The sequence below is a fragment of the Periophthalmus magnuspinnatus genome, chromosome 17, assembly GCF_009829125.3.
Source record: "Periophthalmus magnuspinnatus isolate fPerMag1 chromosome 17, fPerMag1.2.pri, whole genome shotgun sequence".
NCBI classification, from domain to species: Eukaryota; Metazoa; Chordata; class Actinopteri; order Gobiiformes; family Gobiidae; genus Periophthalmus; species Periophthalmus magnuspinnatus.
Genome location: NC_047142.1, coordinates 30,323,185 through 30,347,507, shown reverse-complemented (window position 1 = coordinate 30,347,507; position 24,323 = coordinate 30,323,185). Strand labels below are relative to the sequence as shown.

The 24,323-nt window shown below is 41.1% G+C and overlaps 2 protein-coding genes across 2 annotated transcripts in view; both read right to left on the bottom strand.

Moving 5' to 3' along the window:
- Positions 1–9,327: 9,327 nt before the first annotated feature.
- LOC117385200 (MICOS complex subunit MIC26-like) overlaps positions 9,328–24,323 on the bottom strand; it is a 57,595-nt gene continuing 42,599 nt past the window's right edge. The window contains exon 3 of the transcript XR_008649042.1: positions 9,328–9,340. The gene's annotated coding sequence lies outside the window, so the exon portion shown is untranslated. The remainder of the gene's footprint in view (positions 9,341–24,323) is intronic.
- kcnj9 (potassium inwardly rectifying channel subfamily J member 9) overlaps positions 23,123–24,323 on the bottom strand; it is a 34,217-nt gene continuing 33,016 nt past the window's right edge. Inside the window, exon 9 of the mRNA XM_033983023.2 lies at positions 23,123–23,706. Within this exon, the coding sequence (XP_033838914.1) occupies positions 23,431–23,706 (276 nt within the window). The 3' untranslated portion in view covers positions 23,123–23,430. The remainder of the gene's footprint in view (positions 23,707–24,323) is intronic.

Sequence of the window (24,323 nt, the reverse complement as noted above, 5' to 3'; positions counted from 1 at the left end):
CAGGTGGATTAACTAATGAGAAAAACATCACATGGGACTGAAAAACACGGCGGATTTCTGCAGAATCAATTAGCCGAGCACTAAACACTGTTAATCAGAGGTGAGAGAAATGTGATTTTATTTGTAAATCATAGCTGAACAATGAGCTCCTTCGTTTCACTTGTGTCACTGAAAGGAACAAATCTGATTGGAGGATCACGTTTGACCGGGTTTGAGACGCAACAAAAGACGTGGACAAGACTGATGTCAATATGAATAAAAAATACCAGTTTGAATTTGGACAGCTCATATTGTCACTTTAGACTTATCGTATTTCCCGGACTATAAGTTGCTCCGGAGTATAAGTCAAAGAATGCATAATAATGAAGAAAAAAAACACGGTTATCAGGTTGACCGTAACAAAGATGTGAAATTATATACTCAGATGTGACTTATATTCCACTTATAAGTCACATCTTAGTATAAGTCGCACCCCCAGCCAAACTATGAAAAGAAGAAAAAGTACGACTTGTAGTCCAGAAAATACTCACAGTGGGAAGAGGAACCACAACTTTGAGTCAAGTAAGAGCACTGTTATACTGTACTATATATTACTCGAGTAGAAGTACATAGAGAGATAGGCTAGAATTATTAAAAAGTTGTGCATGTTTTAGGTTGATAGAGAAACTAGAGCAAACACAGACACAGGAAGAACATGCAAACTCCACATAAAGTCTGCCACGTGGTCTGGACATCAAACCGGTGACCTTTTTGCAGTGAGGTGGTGATAACGACTATGCCACCATGACAATATATCAGGCTATTAGCAATAATGCTGCGCACAAATGCTTTCATATCCCCATAACCCTCATGGTGTTATGTGACAAATTGAGTTTCTTTCTGTTAGGACAATTACACGTTGTCCCACAGTAATGAGATGGGGCTGTATACGATCCTGTTGTTTCTGTGTCGTCTCCGCTCTGCATGCTAACGTCACGCTATGTGTACGCTATGTTTATGCTAATCCAATTTACATCTTTCCCAAATGCCATGGGGCTATTTGAATAAGAACAATACACTGGACAATGTACTTTTACGCTGTTTACGTATGGTACATTTAAAGGTCCAGTCTGGAAATGTTATTGCTTTGCCCAGAATGTTCCACAGTATGGCATTAAAGGTCCTATACTATGCAAAATTAGTTCTTGTGAGCTTTTAGCCATGTTACAATACTGTTACCTCCTCAAAAACAGACCTGGAGTTGTGTTTTGTTTCATTCATACATGTTTGAGTAACTTTATTATTAGTCCATCTACATCTCCAAAGCTCAAAATGCTCTGTTCCACCTTGTGATGTCATGAAGTGGTACTTTTAATGTTAACAGCTCTTTTTACTTTTAGTTCAGTAGAGATTGGCAAATCCAGGGTTGAAATTATCTAAATGATTTTTGTGAAGGGTTATAGAGTTTAAAACCACAGTGGAGCACTTCCTGTATTACCACATGATGACATCACAACGTGGAACCGAGTGTTTTTAGTTTGAGATAAGACCTCAGCCTAAATATACAGGGTTTGTGTGTTAAATATGTGAATCAAACAAAACACAACTCCAGGTCTGTTTGTGATGAGGAAACAACATTATAAAACAGATTAGAAAACAATGTAACATGAGCCCTTTAAACTCATACATACATGAAGGCAAGCAGTTATTGATCAGATCTGTGGAGAAGCGACCTCACTCACAGTAAGAATGCATGTTTTTCAATGTATTTTTGAGCAATAAACACGTCAGTAATTAAACAAATGCAAATTGATGCATTTAATGCCATAATGTGCACCATTCCAGGCAAAACAATAACATCCCCATGGAGACAGGCAGCTAGTGGATCTGTGTTCAGAAAAGTTACACAATGTACCTTTAAAAAGTAAGTTTAAAACCAAGTTACAGCTATCAATGGTTTCAGAGTCCCATACTTTTTTGTTTAACTAGTAAAAAAACATTGTAGCAGAGTGGTTAGCACACTAGACTCGCAGCAAGAAGGTTATAGATTTGATGCCTGAGCCTCTCTGTGTGGTGTTTGCATGTTACACATACAGTATATGATTTTTCAAAACTTGACTTGTATTTTGGGTGTAGCATCTTGTCTTACTTTTTGCTGAGATAGACTAACTGGGAGCACATTTGTGTCGACTTTAAGCACACTACAGATTAATATGACATTATTATTATTATTGGTTTAGTCCTGGGTCAAACCTGGATATTATTATTTATGACATAGGGACAGAAGTGTTCCGGGACCTGGTTCAAATCCTGCTCATTGTGTCACTGCACCCAGTTTTAAAGTCTATTCACTTTTTATGTGATACTTGATCCTGAACAAATGTTTTTGCACATTTATGATGGTTTGTTAAAATATATTCAGAATATTACCGGTAATGTAGTGATGAAAGTCCAAAACAAGATACAGCATGGTCAATATCACTCACCTCAAATTAATATTACTGTACTGTGATATTAAAGCTGCACTGTGTAACTTTTGTAGTTAAGGGGTTGCTATACATGTCTCTGGAGATGTTATTGTTTTGCCCAGAATTTTTCACAGTGTGGCATTAAATGTGTATCTCCAGCATTTATTCAATTATATAGATGTTTAATTGCCACAAAACATTGTCCCCTCTCCACTGATCTGACCTGACCTGAAATTTGGCCTTAAGGTATTACACGTTACCATGGAGACAGGCTTTACCATGGAGACAAGCAGGTGGCAAACCTACCAGAAAAGTTACATAGTGCACCTTTAATAGCCCAGTTTTAATCTTATCCAGGCTATGACAAAATATCTGCATTTTACATCAAGGAACCACACACACACATATTCACACACCAGGGTATGCAGACACTGAGGGCGAGGTGGGCTAAGTGTCTTGCCCAAGGACACAATGACAGCATTTATCTATGGGAGCTGGAATCGTACCATCAACCTGAGTCATAGTCTGTATAAAGAAGTGGACTAAGTGAGTGTGACGTCACCCACAGCGTTCGGCTCCAGTCAAATGAAGCTCATCGAGGCTAAAGCAGTTATAGGAGCCAACCGGGAGCGGAGTTCCAACCGCGAGTATCATAGCTAATCTGGAGCGAGGCTGTTAAAGGTAACACCCCTTCCCGCCTGCACCCTTGGTTTAGCAGGAAGCAGGCGCTTAGCAACACTGTCAGTCAAACCTGTTGCTAATGCTAGCGGGAGTGTTAAATTTGTCTGTTATTAATGTTTATATCCTGATTTACAGACACAATAGTGAAATAAAAATACCAGTGTCATGTAGATTAATACGGACATTTTAAGACCAAAATGGCGAGCCTGACAGCAGCAGTTACAGAGAGAGGGGTGGCAATGTTTCAATGTAAAGTGAATTGGAGTCGATGGGGCCAGAAGCACATCCATGATCATCGCATTCTTATTTGGAACGCGCTGGCTAGCAGGTTAGCTATGTCCATTTATATATACAGTCTAAGGTCAGAGCTGCTGTTTAAATTGTGAGCTTTGAACAGAATCATGGTATTATTATTATTATTATTATTATTATTATTATTATTATTATTATTATAAATCGAATTGCAATGTTTGCCAGAAAAATCACAGTTAGATATTATCCCCAAATTATTCAGTCCTATTTTGCTCCGTTAAGAAAAAGTCTTTAGAACTGTATAAATGCGTGCCTAACATTGCTGTTGCTAAGATGTTTTGTATTCCTCCATGACACAGTGGGACCATTCCAGGCGATGCAGATGTTTACATACAGTCTGAGTCCCATTAGACAGCTGCTTCAAATGCCACCGCTCCATTTTCTCTGATCAACACCACTGAATGAATACGACTGTACAAATGTACATCACTGCTGGGGCGAAAAGACATATATTTTGTGCTTTTTGGCAATCAGAAAATTGCACTTTCAAATTGCTCTAAAGAGTCAAAAGTTTCAAAATGGAGCCGGAGGTGTGAATTCTATGGTACAAAAAGATTAAAGCTGCACTGTGGAACGTTTCTTTAGCATTTTTCTACTTTCAAGTCACTCAAAGCACTTTACATCAAGGGACTGCTCACTCGTTCACGTACACATTCATACAACAGTGTACACAGACACTAGGGGCGAGGTGGGTTAAGTGTCTTGCCCAAGGACACAATGACATTATTCATATGTGGGAGCTGGAATCGCACCGCCAACCTGTGAGTCAGTGGGATTTGAACTACCAACCTTCAGATCAGTGGACAAATGCCAAAGTAAGCATTTTTTAGTGATAAAACAACTACAGTATGCAAAAAATTAATAAAAATAAGACTGATAAGTTGAACACCATACTGTGGAACCTTCTCTGTAAACATTTCTAGGCTTAAGCATCTCCATGGAGACTAGCAGGTGGCAGACCAGAACAGAAAAGTTACATAGTGCACCTTTAGAATGAAAATGTTCATTACAGTGCATTGAACATGAATATAAAAACACACAGTTTGATGTTTTCTCTGTGAGCACAAATGAACTGGTGACATTGTATTCACGGTAACCCCTAACAACAAGCAGGACAATACTCAGGACGCATTATTTCAATACAGCCCTGGTACATCGCAAGTTTACATACCGCATTTCCACCTTCAAGTCACTCAAAGTGCTTTACATCAAGGAACTGCTCACTCATTCACTCACAGATTCATACACCAGTGTGCACAGACATGGGGATGACGGGGTTTAAGTATCTTGCCCAAGGACTGGAATCGCACCGGCAATCTGTGGGTCAGTGGATTTGACTGCTCAACCAATGATATTTATGTCGACAAACGCTCTCCCAGCTGAACTACTGTCGCCTGCAGTCGCTCACAATTAACAAAGATCACAAAGATTGACACATGTGTTATTCTGCATAAAAACTGCTAGCGCTGTAGTTTAGCTCTGTACAAACATGTTCTGAAATGTCCCTGTGTGTCAGATGCCCTCCCCGTGTCTCTATGGGGTCTTATTCTGCATAAAAACATTTAACCCTGTAGTTTAGATCTGCACAAACACGTTCTGAAATGTGATTTTTGTTTTAGTTTGTTCATGTCTCAAGTCTTTTTGTCAGTTCTTCAGGACGTGTTTAAAATATGAACTTTTTGAATCCCATTATTAAACCATAAACCTCAAATCTAATCCCAAAGGTTGTCAGAAAAAGCGCAATCCCTATATAAGCATATATGCACCCGCAGGTACATATATAGAGACAGTGGAGAGGGGGGCAGATGATTACTTAAACACGCATACATGAAATACCACACAATATTCTTGGTAAGTTGTCACTGGGTACACATTATAACAACTTAACCAGCTGAAAAAGCCCGTTTAGCCGAACATGAGATCTTTAACACACAGTACGCCTCATTCATATAGAGCTCAGCCTATAGACATGCATTGTCCTGGTGGTTGAGCCGCTCCTTGTTCAGCCTGTGCACATGGGCTGAATGCAGACACAATATTTCACTTTTGGATCATTCATGTTACACTACTGCAATAATACATTCACTTTGGCTCTATGGGCTTTTACAGGATACAACATGTTTACATATTGTGCTGTTGGTGCATGCATCCAGCATATGTCCATCATTTACATTACATCCACATGTCAGAGAGAGATGTGCCCATAACAACACTTAAACGCCCCAAAACGCTTCAAATAGATAAGTGCCGTTCAAATCGATGAGGTTAGGATAAATACACGCATCGCCGTATTTAAAACACACTCGCCACAGCAAAAAGTTCATAGTTTTTTGGTTGAATTCACAGGAGCCCCTCCCCAGAGAGACGTGAGGTGCACCCCCAAAATCTGCACCCCAAACCCGGGCCTGAGCGCCACATGGTCGGCCACAGGAGCCAGGCAGCCCCGCGCCACCCTCCACAGCCCCTCCACAGCCCCGCGCAGGGAGCCTACCTGTATCTTACCTAGTGACAGCGACACACGGATGAAACGCTGCGAACTCATCTGGAGCACGCGGTACCAAAACATCCCCGGCCTCCGCGCGCACAGCTCAGTGAATGAATAATGACACAAGAAAGGCACGGCTCACAACGGCTCATATCGGCTCATAACGGCTCATAACGCATGTATGTGTATTCCATGGCGCCAGAGCGTGGATACAGCGGGTTACATGACCTACTCTACGCGCTGTAGCTACAGCTCCATGCATCCTACCTCACATCCTCGCTCCTCGCCTCCTTCTGCAGTCTATAGCCTCGTCTCTCAGGCGGATCCCAAATGTCATTTTTCTGCACAGTCTCCGCTAGAAGCTGGTCTGCCGCATGTCCACGCCGCGTGCACCTGCGCTAACTTGTTTTGACGACACGACCCTTGGCCAAATCTTCACCTCGCGCTGTGTGTTTTTCCGCACGCGGAGCATCCACGCCTCAGCGCAGCAACAACATTCATTTAAAACGCGTTAAGTTGACGCGCGGCAAACGCGCGCTGGGCAGATTTGTCGCTGTCATTCATTGAGTGTTTACCAAGAAACGCCTTGGCGAGGCGGAAAAACGTGAACGCGAGCGGCAATAACAACATGAACCCCTCCCTGGAAACATGGAGACGCGCTGTGGACGGGAGCGGCAGAGTGGGGCGTCGCGCAGTCCGCGGTGCGGTTAGGGCGTAGCTCGGGGCTCGTACCTGGGAGGATGAGCTCGCCGCGGCCGTCGCAGTTCCCAGCTCTCCTGCTTTGGACGCTGACACTGAGCGGTGCGCGAGGCTGCTCCGAGCATCCCGATTGGTCGGCTGGGAGGCAGAGACGCACTGGTTGCTGGCTGCCTGCGCTGGGCTCTCGTGCACTGGGCTCTCGTGCACTGGGCTGTCCACATCAGCCAAAGGGGTGGTTCACATGTTCCGCGCGCAGCAGCACAGCGGCAGAGGCGCGCGCGCACACAATGGTTCGCTCTAAAGTGGGGCTCCCAACTTTGCTTTTTCATAGCAACAGTAATAATAAATAATAATAATAATGTGGTGATGGGGCTGAGGGTGAGTGATGAGGCGGCAGAGCACGGTGGACCACGGGGGGCTGGGGAGGAGCGCGTGTCCTTGAGATTCTCCTGAAAATTCACCTGAGCTGGCGATTTCACACGTGCTCCAACAATGCACTTTATAAAACAAACATATCACACACTGACTGAAGCAGATAAAGGCTGAAACACACTCCTCAGTGTGAATGAAACATGTGCTGAACTTAACACGAGGACGTCCAGTCACCAAAGGGTCAGGGATGTAAAATAGGTCACAGAACAAGTACTGGAGGGTAGGGTTTAAGTCAACTCTGTGCCTAGTTACAGTATAAGACATAAGAGAAGTCAGTGGAGCTGTTCAGACTGATCACAGTCACTATGATCAGTTTTTGAAATAACCTGTTACTAAAGCAAAAGTCAATTATTGTTTTGGAACATAACCCAAACAGACTCATCCCTAGTACTGCAAAAAGGCCAGATGAGAGTACAATTCTCCAATTTAATATTATTAAAGAAAAATACATTTCTAGAAAGTATTCAGATTGATACTGTAAAAACTGAAATGAAAAAAGTCTCTGGATTTGCGTAAAATAATGTGGAAAGTGGTTGTGTGCAGTAAAATTATGTTTAGGCTTTTTAACTTATCCGATTTCTCTGCGCATGTTTTTGTCACAAACCACACTTCTATATTGAGAGAGACCACAGAGAAAACATACAGTGAGCACAGAGAGAGAACAGAGAGAAAGAACAGACAGCAGAGAGAAAGAGCACCAAAAGCACAGAGAGAGCACAGAAACTATAGAGAGAGGACAGAGAGAACCCAGAGAACAGCGAGAGAGCACAGAGAGAAGAGAAGGAGCACAGAGAGAGAACAGAGTGCATGGACACGGTGACACAGTGTTTGGAGCTGGACAGTGTGAAGACGTCTGAAGAAGCCCTGGCCTCTGACACAGGAATAACACATGATCACTGTATGATGTGTTAAATACAGACTTCTGTCTGGTACAATAAAGGACCAGACCAGGACAGAATCACACTGAACAATACAGAAAGTACAGAGAGAAAACGTTCTCTGTGGCATTCAGTGACTTCAGGTAGAGCCAAGTCCTTCTACCCCCACAGTCCCTGTACATTAAAGTGATGATACATTTTCACGTAAGTATATATTGCCAAAAATAATTAAATAAATGGTAACACTTTATAATAACTACACCCTATTTAGCCTTAATAAAGCATGAACAAACACTTAATAATGAACAAACCCTTAATTAATAGTGATTCAGGATTAATAACTACTTATTTACAAACTTAATAAACACTTAATTAGCAATTAATTGGCTTGTGTTGTGTGTAGTTACTCATACTTATTTCACACTATAGTTACTCCTTAATCAGTAACAGCTGCCTGATTTATCAGGATCAGTAAATCATTCTCTCAAAAGTTATTAATCATGAACAAGTATTTGAGTTGATACTTAAATATGCATTTACAAATACACAAATGATTAGTTAAGGAGTATTTAAGTCTGAGTATATAAGATAAATACGAGTAACTATACACAACACAAGCCAATTAATTGCCAATTGTTTATTAAGGTTGTAATTAAGTAGTAGTTATTAAACCTGAATCCCTATTTATTAGGTGTTTGTTCATTATTAATTAAGTATTTGCATTATTAAGGCTAAATAGGGATTAGTTATTATAAAGTGTTATCAAATAAATAAATAAAAATGTTCATCTGAGGCCAGTGTTTTAGTGTTTTGGCTTCAAAGTTCTGACTTTTTGTGGAAGATACAGGGATTTTATTCACTCACAGTTATTTTTATTTTATTATTTTAATTAATACTGTTTACACACACTCACAAGGAACAAGCCTTTCATTAACCTCAGTTTCATATGAAGCAACACAAACATGTATCTAGAGTGACTACATCTGAAGCCAGTTTGAAGCTTTAACAAGTCTTACCTCCAAAGCAGCTCTCGTAACCACCCTACTCCACCTGCTCCACCCGCTCCACCTACTCCACCTGCTCCACCTTCTCCACCTGCTCCACCTGCTCCACACTGCAGGGCTGTGTAACATCTCATATGAGCCACAGACTGCCTTTGACTTAAATGTGTTGGACAGAGAATCATAAAAAAAGTCATGTTATTGTTGTCAAATGTGTGTTTTCACTTTGAGCCGTCTCAGGACTGTTTTTTCAGTGTGGAATGTTTGTGAATGCAGAACGTGTCATTATACTGATTATATCTGAGTTTTTACATAGACTGTAACAACTACTGTACTTTATTTAAGTCATGCTAAAAGTGCTCCTAATAGAGACATATTGTGTGTAGTATTTGTGTACTTTTCCTCCTTAAAGCTGCCTCGTCTCCACAGACAGCTTAGCTCCTTATGGTGCCTGTGCTGTGTGTTGTGTCCTATAGAAACACATGGCTCTGCTGCGTCTCATCATAAGTGCTAAGTTTGCAGATGTGAGGAAGAGCCACACCCGGCAACATTACTGTACCTCCAACCCCCCCATCCCTTACCCATAGAGCACTTCCTTCCCCCACCCCCCACTCCCCACCTCTCCCTCTCCTCCATCTCTCCCCCCTCCTCCCCCGTCCTCTCCTTTTCTACCCCCCTCTTCCCTCTGCTCTTCATTCAGTGGCTGTGTCTGTCTCTGTAACCAATGGGACATCCACACGCTGCTCTCCTCCTCATCCTCCTCTTCTTCATTTCCCCCTCCACTCCTCTCCTCCTTCCCTCTCTTTATTCAGTCTCTGTGCCTCTCTCTTCTCTCTTTTTCTCCCTCTCCCCTCTCTCTTTCTCTCTGTGTAAAGCAAATGGGACACATCCACACTCTTCTACTCTTGCCTCCTCTTGCTCTGTCTCTCCCTCTCTCAACTTTCTTCAGTGGCTACCGTGTAGCAAATGGGACATCCACACACTCCTCTCCTCCTTCCTCCTCTCTTTCTCCCTCTCTCTTGTTTTCTTTTCGTCCTCTTCCTCTCTTTTTTCACCCTCTCTATCTCTCCCTCTCTGTCTCTTCCATGGCTACCCCCCTTTTCTCTCTCTCTCTCTCTTCCTATGTAACAAATCTCCCTCCTCTCTCTCCTCATCTCTACTCCCCCCCCCCCTTACTTCAGTGACTCTCTCTCTCTCTCTCTCTCTCTCTCTTCAGTGTTCTCTCCCCCTCTCCTTCTCTTTCTCTTTCTCTCTGTGTAACAAATGGGACATCCTCACACGGGCAGACACTGCATTGGCCCAGTACTGACAGTGGCTCTGAGCTGGAGCAGAGAAGAGATTCAGGCCATGGGACAAGACGAGGGGGATGAAACTGGGAATAGAGGGAATTAAATGACAAAATGTAATGAACTGATTCAAACAGGACTCAGTTCAGTGTAATATAGCATATAAAATACAGAAGATTTTTTCATTTATGCTAAAAAAACAACGCTAGCCTATTAAGTGTGTGTATCACAATGTAAGAAAAATAAATCAACAAACAAAGAAAGTACAGAGCAGAGGGCGGGGTGGGGGGTAGGGGGAAACAGGGATTTTCAGAGCAATGGCATCTCAAACCCATGTGATCAAACCTATGTGCACGGGACTTGAAATATAAAACCATGTGGGTCACTTTCTCATGGTTTGGGGTGAGAGCTGATGTGTGCACAAAATCCATGCATTTGAATATGTGGCTATTCCAAAAAATAAAAAATAAAGTAAAATAAAAAAACCTATGTATAGAACCTTAAGAGTAACGCTGGAAATGTAACTGTAGAACACAAAATACCTGGTTAAATACTGCACATGTATTTATGTATTTATGTATTTATATACTTTCTTACTGACCCTGACCCCGGGCGTTTCTACACTAACACATGTTATAAAACAAAATATATTACAACATTATGCTACTATACCAGGGATATGCAAAGTTTTTTCTGCGGTGTGCCAAAATGAATAATAATCATACTCAAAATAATCACAATAATAATAATAATACATTTTATTTATAAGCAGCTTTCAAAACATTCAAGGACACTGTACAGAATAAGTTAAAAACATAAAAAACAAACAGTATGATGGTGTGATTGGAAGGGTAAATTCTGAGTTGTGATTTGAAGAGAAGAAGAGAGTCGATGTTGTGAAGGTGAATGATTAGTGGGTCGAGGGACAAACATATTGACTGTTTGCACATAATGATTAAATAGATTTTAAATATTGGGAAATAGACAGAACTGGCCTTGTTCTCATTTCCAGACAGTCTTTCAGGATAATTGAAACAAAATAGATTCTTCTTAAACTCTCAGAGCCTCATGAGCCAAATTAGACCCCCTGGAGTTTGGTCCACGGGCACCACTTTGGGCACTAAATACAGTAGTGTGATACCTACACATTTAACCCTCACTCATTCACTCTCACTATTTCACTCCCATGTATTCACTCTCATACATTCACTCTCACTCTTTCACTCTCACTCATTCACTTTCACGCATTCACTCTCAATATTTCACTCTCACTCTTTCACTCTCACGCATTCACTCTCACTCTTTCACTCTCATGCATTCACTCTTACTCTTTCACACATTCACTCTCAATATTTCACTCTCACTCTTTCACTCTCACGCATTCACTCTCACTCTTTCACACTCATGCATTCACTCTTACTCTTTCACACATTCACTCTCAATATTTCACTCTCACTCATTCACTCTCTTGCATACGCTCTCACTCTTTCACTCTCACGCATTCAATCTCACTCTTTCGCTCTCACGCATTCACTCTTACTCTTTCAGCATTCACTCTCAATATTTCACTCTCACTCATTCACTCTCTTGCATACATTCTAACTCTTTCACTCACACACATTCACTCTCAATATTTCACTCTCACTCTTTCACTCTCATGCATTCACTGTCACTCTTTCACACTCATGCATTCACTCTTACTCTTTCATGCATTCACTCTCAATATTTCACTCTCACTCATTCACTCTCTTGCATACGCTCTCACTCTTTCACTCTCACGCATTCAATCTCACTCTTGCACTCTCACGCATTCACTCTTACTCTTTCAGCATTCACTCTCAATATTTCACTCTCACTCATTCACTCTCTTGCATACATTCTAACTCTTTCACTCACACACATTCACTCTCAGGCATACACTCTCACCCTTTCACTCTCATTCATTCACTCTCACTCATTCACTCTCACACATACACTCTCACTCTTTCACTCACATGCATTCACTCTCACTCACTCTCATGCATTCGCTCTCTTTCACTCTCACACATTCACTTACTCTCACGCATTCACTCTCACTCTTTCACTCTCACGCTGATGTCACACTCTCAGATGGGGCCGTGGGCTTGTCTTCTCTACTGATCACACTGAACTTTACCATGAAATATCCAAAAGCTAAACGCACAAATGTTGAAGCTTATCATTTCTATTAGTGACTCACTGCGTTACAACATAATTTTGCATTTAAATAATTATTTTTTTTTAGCTTCCTCCATCTGTATTAAATAATATTGCGCTCTATAATGTTGTGCTGTGAACTGAAGCCCAGGTGTGTCTGTGCATAGTGAGTCCCTCAGTTCACAGCTCCTCCAGGACGAGTGTAACTGTCCAAAAGATGTCCATCTCTGAGCATAAGAGTAATGGAATGGAAGGTGTTCTGCCTGTGTTTGTCGTCTCTATATTCACACACACATAGTTTATGGCCTGACGCTGCAGTTCTCACACTTAAGTCAATGGTGCGTTCACTAAACAATTAAAAGAGCAGGGAACATAATGACTGCGGAGCTGTAATCTGTAACAGCTACAAAACAGGAAATCATCTTTACGAGACACGCCTATGTTATAAACCAGTGTAGGCTTTGTACCAGTGCCAAGCATGGACAAAACTGTATTTAAACAGTGTAAAGTAGTACATTAAATAAGGGCAGTAATATAAGAGATGCAAACTAATTAAAGGTGAGGTAGCAGGTTTTTTCATGTAATAAAATAACCTTTGTCTTGTACAGATACACCGTAAAGAGTCAAAATGAGACCTCTGTGTACTGTCGGAATCTAATTATAAAGCATTTTTATGGTCTGTGAACCAAGAAGTGCACTGTTAGCATGCTAGTTGTCCTTAGGATCACTGAGATGCAAAACTCACCTCTGGCCTCTGTAAGTAGTGAAATGTGCTTATACAAAGACTTAGCTGGTAATGTGGGCCTGGCATCTGATTATAAAGCGTTACATTGTTTGATAATCAGGAAGTGCACATTAGCATGGTAGTTGTCCTTTGCATTATTGTGATGGCAAAACTCCACTCTGGCCTCTGTAAGTAATGAAACATGCTTATACAAGGATTTAGTTAGCAATGTGGGTGTGGCATCTAATTATAAAGCATTTTTATGGTCTGTGAACCAGCAAGTGCACTGTTAGCATGCTAGTTGTCCATAGGATCACTGAGATGCAAAACTCAGCTCTGTCCACTGTAAGTAGTGAAATGTGTTTATACAAGGACTTAGCTGGCAATGTAGGCCTGGCATCTAATTATTAAGTGTTACGTTGTCTAAGGAAGCGCAAATGAAGTGCACATTAGCTTGCTAGTTGTAATTAGCTTTACCATGATAGCAAAACTGAGCTTCGGTTTTGGACTCTTGTGACAAGTGATAAATGGTAACATTTTTATTTCACGCTTTTCCAGCTTCAAGGCTCAAGCTCTTTACATCAATGAACCACTTACCCATTCACACACACATTCATACACCAGTGTACACAGACATGGGGGCGAGGAGGGTTAAGTGTCTTGCCCAGCGACACAACAACAGCATTCACCTGTGGGAGCTGGAATCGCACCGCCAACCTTTGGGTCAGTGGATCTGACTCCTCAACCAGGATTTGAACCGTCAACCTCAGGATCAGTGGACAAACGCTCTACCAACTGAGCTACTGTTGCCAAAAGTGCTTATAAACTCATCAGGGTGAATAATTCGGATGCTCAGAATGCATAAGGTAAATGAGGAATAACTTCAGGTCACTGCAAATTGTCAAAATAGTTAGTAAACTAGTTCTGTTTTTCACTTTAAGACCATAAAAATCAGGTAGCCCACGTAAATATTGTCCCAAGGCTCAGTTATTTCCAGCCTGTGCGTGCTCCCCTGATTGAGAAACACTTCCATTGAGTGCGTCACGGTTTGGTGAATGAAGCGTTCACACTTTTACCTTGAGTGTCTCTGGGCTGTTGTTGTATTGTGTGAGCCCTGGCCTTTGTTTTGTGAATGAAATGACTTCTTCTGAGTCAGAAAATGCACTTTCAGTCACGACACAAACTGTTTTTTTACTTCGATGCTCAGGTTTAACAGCAGAGATCTAACCATGACTTAGCAAAAAGAGAGGAGATGAGGAGTTGAACCCACAGCCTACATAGTGAGTGGATGAGATGGGATAACCACTCTGCCACGGTAACACGCTTCACTCAGAGAGATCAGGAGTCTAACCCACAACACGTGTGGTGTAATTCCAGCTGCAGTGTGAAGTCTCTGAGGTTTGGTGGTGTTGTTTCTGAGCTGTGAGGAAACACATTTATATTTATATGTGCAAATGTGCTGATGTCATTCTGTCAGCAGAACGTTTTAATCATGTGGTTTGAGCAGATTTATTTCAAGTGCAGAGGTTTAGCTAAACGTCTGATATTACGCAAAAAAGACTCCTGGGAGTTGAATCCATGTTATAATGCTGTTACCTCCTCAAAAACAGACCTGGAGTTGTGTTTTGTTTCATTCACACATGTTTGAGTAACACTTTATGAGTCTGTCTACATGTCCAAAGCTCAAAATGCTCTGTTCCACCTTGTGATGTCATGAAGTGGTAGTTTAAGTTAACAGCTCCTTTTACCTTTAGTTCAGTAGAGATTGGCAAGTCCAGAACTGAAATGATCCAAAAGATTCTAGTGAAGGTGTGTGGAGTTTAAAAACACAGTGGAGCACTTCCTGTATTACTACATGATGACATCACAAGGCGGAACAGAGTTTGAGAGAAGAACTCAGCCTAAATATGCAGGTTTGTGCGTTTAACATGTATGAATGAAACGAAACACAACTCTAGGTCTGTTTGTGATGAGGAAACAACATTAGAACATCATCAGGTCAGAAAATAGTGTAATATAGGACCTTTAAAGCCATACTATGAAACATTTCTGGTCAACGGTCTGCCACCTTGTTTCCATGGAGATATTATTTATTGCTTTGCCTTGATTGTTCTGCAGTATGGCATTCAACTTATCTAGCTCCATAAAGAATAGCAGGTGATGTCATTACGCAAGTTACAGGTCAGATCTGTGGAGAGGCGAGCCATCACAGTAAGTATACATGTTTTTCAATGTATTTTTGTCATAAAACACCTTATTGAATGAATGCAAACTAGATAAGTTTATTGCTATACTGTGGAGCTTTCCAGGCAATGCAATCACATCTCCATGGAAACAGGCAAGCAGCAAGCCCATAGAAAAGTTACAGTGTGTTTTTTTTGTCTAGTTTTAGCTGGCAAAATGACATGTAAAAATCTGTAATATATCATTTTTGGAAGAAAAATGAAAAGGTGCAATATGAAACTTTTCTGATGCCAAGCAAAAAAAAAAATGTCTTCATGGAGATTAGCAGGTGGCGGACCCTAGAAAAGGGGATCTTGAACTTGTTCTTTTTGTTCATTTTTGTTACATTTGGACAAAAATATGTGTACGTTACTACCAGCTGAAGTCCAGGAGGTTTTGCCATGATGTGTTTAAGGCACAAGTTTGAACATGGGTAAGTGTTGCTGCCATTGTGCCTCTGGGCAAGACACTCAACCTGCACGGACTTCTCTGTGTGACTCATTAAAAACTGTAGTAACATATGTTTTATATCATGTACTTTTGAAATGTACAAATCCTCCATCTTTAGTCTTTAACTCCTAACTCCTTAATCAAGTCATTATTGAATCCTTTTGAGTCAACTATTCCTTTTGATTCTTTGTAAATCTAGACATAGTATCAGCCCTTCAAACTCTCCAGATCCAAAACATGTACTTGTGTAAATGCAGTACTTTTTTTCCTGTGTGCCATATCCCTTTTCCCCTCTCTCTTTCTCTGTACAGTATTTGACAAACTGTACTTTTGTTCTTTCTCTATGAAGGTCAAAGCTGTCCATCTCAATGACTTCAGCACTATCCTGTGCTCTGATTGGTCCAGGTCTGTACAAACCCCTCCTCCCTTTTCCCCATTGAAATCTACTGAATCCAGCCCTGTTCTTCCCCTCTTGTTCTCTGCTCTCAGAGTCTGAGAGGTTTGTAGGGTTTAAAACAGATAAAAAGCATAAAAAAGCATATTCAAAGTTTATGTATCATTTTAAAGCTGTGGCATGTAACTTTTAACCAAAATAATAGACCAAAATTAAAGCATGTTTTGTTTTGTTTTTATTTTTTATGTTTTTATTGCACTGAAAAACTTCAATAAACATGTGTCCTCACTGTGAGCGGGCTTGCATCTCCACAAACCTGACTCTTATTTGGCCTGGCTTATTATTTCCATGGAAATGTTGTTTCTTTGGCTATAATATTTCACAGTATGGCATGAAACCTATCTATCTGCATGAAGAATGTTCCAATGTATGGTTTTACTTTCAGTTTCCATGGAAACCTCCAGGAAGTTACTTACTGTACCTTTAATATATTTTGAATTTTAGTTTGTATTTTAGTTCTTGCTTACTAAATACCTTTCTTATTCTTGTACAATGCAGTTTCACGAGTAGTAGTAGTAGTAGTAGTAGTTGTAGTAGTAGTAGTAGTAGTAGTAGTAGTAGTAGTAGTAGTAGTAGTAGTAGTAGTAGTAGTAGTAGTAGCATGGGACAAAATATCCATAAATTCTATCCATGAGTTTCAGAATGATGAAGAAAAAAGACCGTTGTCATAGCAATTGGCAATTTAACAAAACATCCTCAAAATGTCACTTATAACAGGAAGCTGAAGTCCATGAATAGATTATTTTGTATTTTTACTTGTAACTGTTCCCTCTTCATTTAAGACGCATGAAGTTGTATATAAAACTCTGGTATAACGCATGTGCCGGGGCTTGGACACTGCATCCTCTCTGTTTGTAGTATAGAGGCTGAGAATAGCGCCCTCCAGCAGGCCTGAGGTGTAACTGCAGCCTGTGCCATAGTCTGCCTGGTAACTCGTTGTGCTGACTGCTCGTATTGATGAGCGCGCGGAGCATTAGTGATGTGACAGCCTCGTGCGCGTACGTATGTCTCCGCCTTTACGTGATCAATGACGGGCCTTAAGAGCAAAATGTAAATGTGCGGAAATGAATGCGGCATAAGCGCAATATGTTTAAAGCGGGAATATTGGCTTTTGCCTTTATTTATAGAACCACGTAATGTAGCCCACAAGAGCTCACGAGCGAGACAGGGTCCTCGCGCGAGGCTCCTGACTCACCCACTGACACTGAGGGACGGGTCAAATACAGTCTTCACCTAGAGACACTGAGGGACGGGTCAAATACAGCACTCACTCAGAGACACTGAGGGATGGGTCAAATACAGCACTCACTCAGAGACACTGAGGGATGGGTCAAATACAGCACTCACTCAGAGACACTGAGGGACGGGTCAAATACAGCATTCACTCAGAGACACTGAGGGACGGGTCAAATACAGCACTCACTCAGAGACACTGAGGGACGGGTCAAATACAGCACTCACTCAGAGACACTGAGGGACGGGTCAAATACAGCACTCACCCACTGACACTGAGGGACGGGTCAAATACCGCACTCACCCACTGACACTGAGGGATGGGTCAAATACAGCACTCACTCAGAGACACTGAGGGACGGGTCAAATACAGCACTCACTCAGAGACACTGAGGGACGGGTCAAATACAGCACTCACTCAGAGACACTGAGGGACGGGTCAAATACAGCACTCACTCAGAGACACTGAGGGATGGGCCAAGTGCAGAGGACACGTGCCTCTATAGGCACAATAAAGTTGATTTGACGTAAATAAAATAAAAATCATTATAATAACCTAATAATGTGCAAATCCAATTTCCATCGCTGTGAGTGACTCCACGCTGCTGTGTTTATACTGAGGAAGAAGCCTACTCAGTACTTACCAGCGGTGGAATGTAACGAAGTAAAGGTAAAGGTACTGTACTTAAGTATTACATATTTTAGGTTTCCCTCTTTTCTCAAGGGGGTACTTTTTACTTTTATTTGAACAGGACTGTATTTTTATATTATTGTGTGAGATCTGCTGAAAAGGCTGAGGGTTTATTTTTAACACTTTCATAATCTGAGCAAACAAAAATATAATCACAAATAAATAAATCGCTAATAAATCAAAATCACTACATTTAAAGCTGAATAAAACCTCAAAATCTGTGCAAACACACTTTGACTTTTTACTCTTTAAGTACATTTTTAAACAGGCATTTTAATGCTTTCACTTAAGACTTTTTAGATTAGAGTTTTTGATACTTTTACTTTCACTTGAGTTTTAAAAAAATTGCTTCAGTATTTGTACTTTTACTAAAGTAACAAAATTGAGTACTTCTTCAACCACTGGGATTAGTATAAATTTGAATATACTTTGACAAAGTACAATAAACTTTAAAGGTGCAATCTGTAACTTTTCTGGTGGACGGTTTATCTACTTGTCTCCTTTAAGATGTTATTGCTTATTTTTGCAGTATGACATCAAACATATTCAATTATAGATGCTTTTTATTGCAAATACCTTGAGAGTCATGCATTCTTATGTGAGTGATGTCACCTCTCCACAGATCTGACCTGTAACTTGGCCTGATCATCTGCTTGTCTCCATGGTGATAGTCTTTAATCCTTTAGTCATTCAGGTTGGTTCCAAATTCTACATTTAACATCCATAAGGCTAAAGAGCAGTTGAGTCCTGTTCATGGAGATAGTCACGTTTAATGCCATACTGTGGAACATCTGCATGGAGACAAGCAAGAAAGCCAGAAAAGTTACACAGTGCAACTTTAAACCACACTGGCATTATCTGACTGTGCACACTGGTGTATGAATAGGTGAGTGGTTCCTTGATGTAAAGCACTTTGAATGACTTGAACATTGAAATGCGCTATATAAAAATGTGACCAAATGCGTGACCATTGTTCATACTATGACTGAACAATTTGGGAAATATGTAATTGATTTCTGTGATTTCTCAGACAAGCATCGCGATTAGATTTGTACTGCTAAAGAAGACACATCACACATACTCTAATATACTTTATTTCTTCCTCCTAACAGTGAGATATAATCCTTACTCTTATATTATTCCATATTAAAAACATTGAGTAAAAATGAGCAGGTATTTGTATTTACACAGCAGCAGAAGCGGTTGGAGCAGAGACACAGTTGTGCTTTGAACTCATTTGGACAAAAGAAGAGAGGAGAGGTGAAGGACAGAGGTGGAGGAAGAGGAGATGGAGGAGCAAAAGAGAGAGAGAGATAAAAGACAGATGAGAGAGAGGAAATAGATCCTCATAAACTACGAGGCGGAGATAACTGACTCCAAAGTTGCCATATAGTAAATGTACTTTTTGAGCTTTCACATGTTATAATGTTGTATCAGCATCAAAAACATAAAACCTGGAGTTGTATTATGATTCATGTTTGTGACCACATCAAAATGTATAAAAGAATGGAAAAAATGTGATTATTTTAGGGCCAAACTTTAAAGCAGCTGTGTGTAAGACTTTGATTTTAAATCCCATAAACGTGACCTATGGTGTACCTAGATACATACAGCAGAGTTACACTGTGTAAAGCATTTGCCTGTCAACCTTCAGACCAATACTGTCATTGTGTTCTTGGGCAAGACACTTCACCCATCTTGACTATGTATGAATGTAGTTGCGGCAAAAAACCCTGCTCCGGTCTCTGAAAGCTGTGAAAAGTGCTTATAAACTCATCACGGTGAGTAATTACGATGCTCAGAATGCATAGGGTAAGAGTAACTTTGGACCACTGCGGACTAGTTTTTCCATGTTTTGATGACAGGTGCTAACTAGCCTGCATTATAACATGTTTAAAAGCTTTAGCACAGTTTAAATCAGCAGCTGAGAAGTCGATGGGCAGGTCAGAAGACTTTTGGCAGGTGGCTACTACAAACGAGCCACAGAAGATAATGCATTTTCTAGCACCTTTTTGAGTTGGTAAAAGGAGCAAACCAAGCATGGAGGAAAACTGTCCAAGACCTCCGACAGCTGAGGCTACGTCCACAGGAACAAGTCTATTTCCAGGACAGAACTTGGTGGAAAGATGGTGGCGGCCATTTTGCCCCTTTGGGTTTGCACAGAGGTGTTTTGATGAAGAACAGAGATGAGATAAAAGGTAAAAGGTAAATCGGATCAGTGGATCTCAAGCTGGAGTGATGAGGTGAGGAGCTCGGAGTAGAACTGCTGCTCCACTAGAGGAAACACTACTACTATACCAGAAAAGGTTATAAGGGTGGTTGGTGTTTTATTATGACTTTGTGGAGGACTTGTTCACCAAGTCATGTGGACATAACCTCAGAATTCTAGTATTTCATTCATCATTTTACAAAAATTTCAGTCACTACATTTTACTACTGATCTAGTGAAATCCATGCACAGGTGAAGCCTCTACACGCCGCTCCTTTTAACACTTAAACACAAATGTCCATGTACCCTGTTTGTCTGTCTGTCTATCTGTTTATTCGTCTGTCTATCTGTTTATCTGTCTGTCTATCTGTCTGTCTGTTTATCTGTCTGTCTGTCTATCTGATTGTCTGTTCATCTGTCTATCTGTTCTGTCCATCTGTCTGTTCTGTCTATCTCCCTGACTGTCCTGTCTCTCTGTCTGTTCTGTCTATCTGTCTGTCTGTTCTGTCTCTGTCTGCTTAGTCTATTTGTCTGTTCTGTCTCTTCTGTCTGCCTGTCTGTCTGTCTATTTGTCTGTCTGTTCTGTCTATTTGTCTGTCATGTCTCTCTGTCTGTTCTGTTCTGTCTATCTGTCTGTCTGTTCTGTCTCTGTCTGTTTTGTCTATTTGTCTGTTCTGTCTATCTGCCTGCCTGTCTGTTCTGTCTGTCTATCTCTCTGTCTGTTCTGACTGGTTGTCTGTTTATCTATCTGTCTATTTGTCTGTTCTGTCTATCTGCCTGCCTGTCTATCTCTCTGTCTGCCTGTCTATCTCTCTGTCTGTCTGTTCTGTCTGTCTGTTCTGTCTGTCTGTTCTGTCTATCTGTCTGTCTTGTCTATTTGTCTGTTCTGTCTCTCTGTCTGTTCTGTCTATTCTTCCTGCCTGTCTGTCTCTCTGTTCTGTCTATCTCTCTGTCTGCATGTCTGTTTTGTCTCTCTGTCTGTTCTGTCTATCTCTCTATCTGTTCTGTCTATCTCTCTCTGTCTGTTCTGTCTGGTTGTCTGTTTATCTGTCTGTCTATTTGTCTGCTCTGTCTATTCTTCCTGCCTGTCTGTCTATCTCTGTTTGTATGTCTGTTCTGTCTCTCTGTTCTGTCTATCTCTCTGTCTGCATGTCTGTTTTGTCTCTCTGTCTGTTCTGTCTATCTGTCTATCTGTTCTGTCTATCTCTCTCTCTGTCTGTTCTGTCTGGTTGTCTGTTTATCTGTCTATTTGTCTGTTCTGTCTATCTGCCTGCCTGTCTATCTCTCTGTCTGTCTGTCTGCGGTCCAGTCTGGAGCAGGAGGTTGAGTCTCTAGTGGAGGTATAGGCAAAGGGTGATCCCAGCTAGCACAAGAACTGCGGCACAGGAAAACATACAGAGAAAGTCAACTAAAGCAACACTGTGTAACTTTACCAAACACAGAGCCCTTCAGTCATATTCAACACTTGATCCAATCTGGGGTGAATTCATGGACTGAAACAGATTTAACCCAGGACTAAACCAGGACTAAGTCAGGAAAGAACCAGGACTAAACCAGGTCCAACCCAGGTCTAAACCAGGTCTAAAACAGGACTAAACTGGGTCTTAATACTTCTTACAGGACTGAAGTCTGAGAACAACCTATAAAAGCTACACTAAACCAGGACTAAACCAGGTCTAACCCAGAACTAAACCAGGACTAAACCAGGTTTATTCTGAGCCTGTCTCATGATTAAACCAGGTCTAAACCAGAACTAAACCAGGACTAAACCAGGTTTATTCCGAATCTGTCCCATGACTAAACCAGGTCTAACCCAGAACTAAACCAGGACTAATCCAGGTCTAACACAGAACTAGACCAAGACGAAACCAGGACTAAACCAGGTCTATTCCGAATCTGTCCCATGACTAAACCAGGTCTAACCCAGAACTAAACCAGGACTAATCCAGGTCTAACACAGAACTAGACCAAGACTAAACCAGGACTAAACCAGGACTAAACCAGGACTAAACCAGGTCTATTCCGAATCGGTCTAAGCCAGGACTAAACGAGGACTAAACCAGGTCTTAATACCTCTTACAAGTACTGACCACTGAAGTCCGAGAACAGCCCAAAACTACACTAACCCAGGACTAAAGCCGGACTTAACCAGGTCATTTAAAACATGTTTAAAAAAATCAAAATCTGATTCAAACATTCAATTTAGGATCAAGCTGAAGGCTCAAATGCACAGAAGACATTTCCAGATGAAGACAGTGATTTCTATGCCACCTTCCATTATTCTTATTGTATTACAGAGTGCTGCTTTTACAAAACATTCAAAAGAACAAAACATTATACCTTTAACAGGAGAACTTTTAAAAACACTGAACTCAAAGCCCTGCACTGCAAAAATCTCTATGTGAGTTAAAATGACTTATTATCACAAAATATTTAATTTTGATCAATTTATGCATCTCGTTTTTGCACTCAGATCGCCTTCGCCAAGCAGTTTGGAGTTTTTAGCCTGAGATGGAGGGCGGGGCCAATATAACTCTATTATCTCTATTATATGATTCACTGTTTTTGAAAAAATATTCAAATTTAGGATTTGATATCGGCTCCACAAACTTGTCATAGTGATCTTATGATTTGAAGTCCTGTCAACTGACAACGATCATATCTCTGGGGTTGAATAATAGCACCACTTGAAGCGATTGTGAAAATATAATTCCACTTTTTTTTATTTGTACTGACAGAGACGACGCTGAACTTTGTGCCAGTTGTTGTTTCATGTGAATAGGTCCAGTAATTACAGAGATATTAACCATAAACCAGGTCAACACATCTGTAATCTGACAGTTAAAGAGTAAACTCCACCTGACCTGTCTCCAGCTCAGGTTAAACTCGAAGGATCTTTCTGTAATATTGTGCTGTCATGTGAACACAACCTTAAACCTGTCACATCTAGATTGTGATTGAAGTCATCCTAACTCACATAGATAATCTCTCTTCTGCAGAAGTAAAACACTAAAGGTGGAGTGGTCAAGTCTTTGTAAACATTCCGAGCTCTAGGCCTCTGATTCCGATTGGTCGGTGGTGACGTTCCCATTGGGTTCTGCCGCCGCGGTGCTCTCCTGTTTGTCTGGCTCCTGGACGGTGATGGTGGGGTCGTTGGGGGTGTTGGTGGAGGCTGTGAGTTCACTTTGGGGGGTCTGTGTCTGGGGTAACTGTGTGGGCAGCGCCGGCTCTTCGTCCAGGCGGCTGGAGATGGACCAGTACAGGTGAGCGTCCAGCCGGGCCGCCGCTAATGCTAGCTCATGAGCGGAAGCAGAGGGTGTGTCCACCTGCACACAGGAGGAGATGTAGTACTTTTAATATACTGAGACAGCAATGGTACAGTGGTTTGAGCTTTTGCCCTCCAGCCTGAAGGTCAGAGGTTTGATCCCACCTCAAAGGATACTGTTTTAAATCATTGTAGTAGTTTGTATAGTTTGTATTTGTATATTTTTGTTTTACTCAAATTATATGTTAAACTTGTTACAAATAAATCCTCAAGCTAATAAAAAATACTTTTACTTTTCAGTCCAGTTCAAAAATGTAGTGAAGTAGAAAGTACAGATACTGCTCTCAAATGTAGTGAAGTAAAAGTAAAAAGTGCCCACTGTAAAATGTACTTAAATAAAGTACAGATACCTAGCATTCTTACTTAAGCACAGTACTTTACTACTTTTACTTCATTACTTTCCATCACTGGTGCTGTGTCTGTGTGTAAAAAGGCTGCTTCCAGTCAGAGGGAGGGGCACTGAAGCCATTTCTGCTCTTTTGTAATCCTTATGAGATTTTTGCCCAGTTGCGCTAAAATCATTAAATCCTGAGTGACAGATCAGACGGCGGACAGGGAGCTGCAGGTGGACGTCACTGACCGCACGATAAACACAAAACAAATGAGGAGCGCACACAG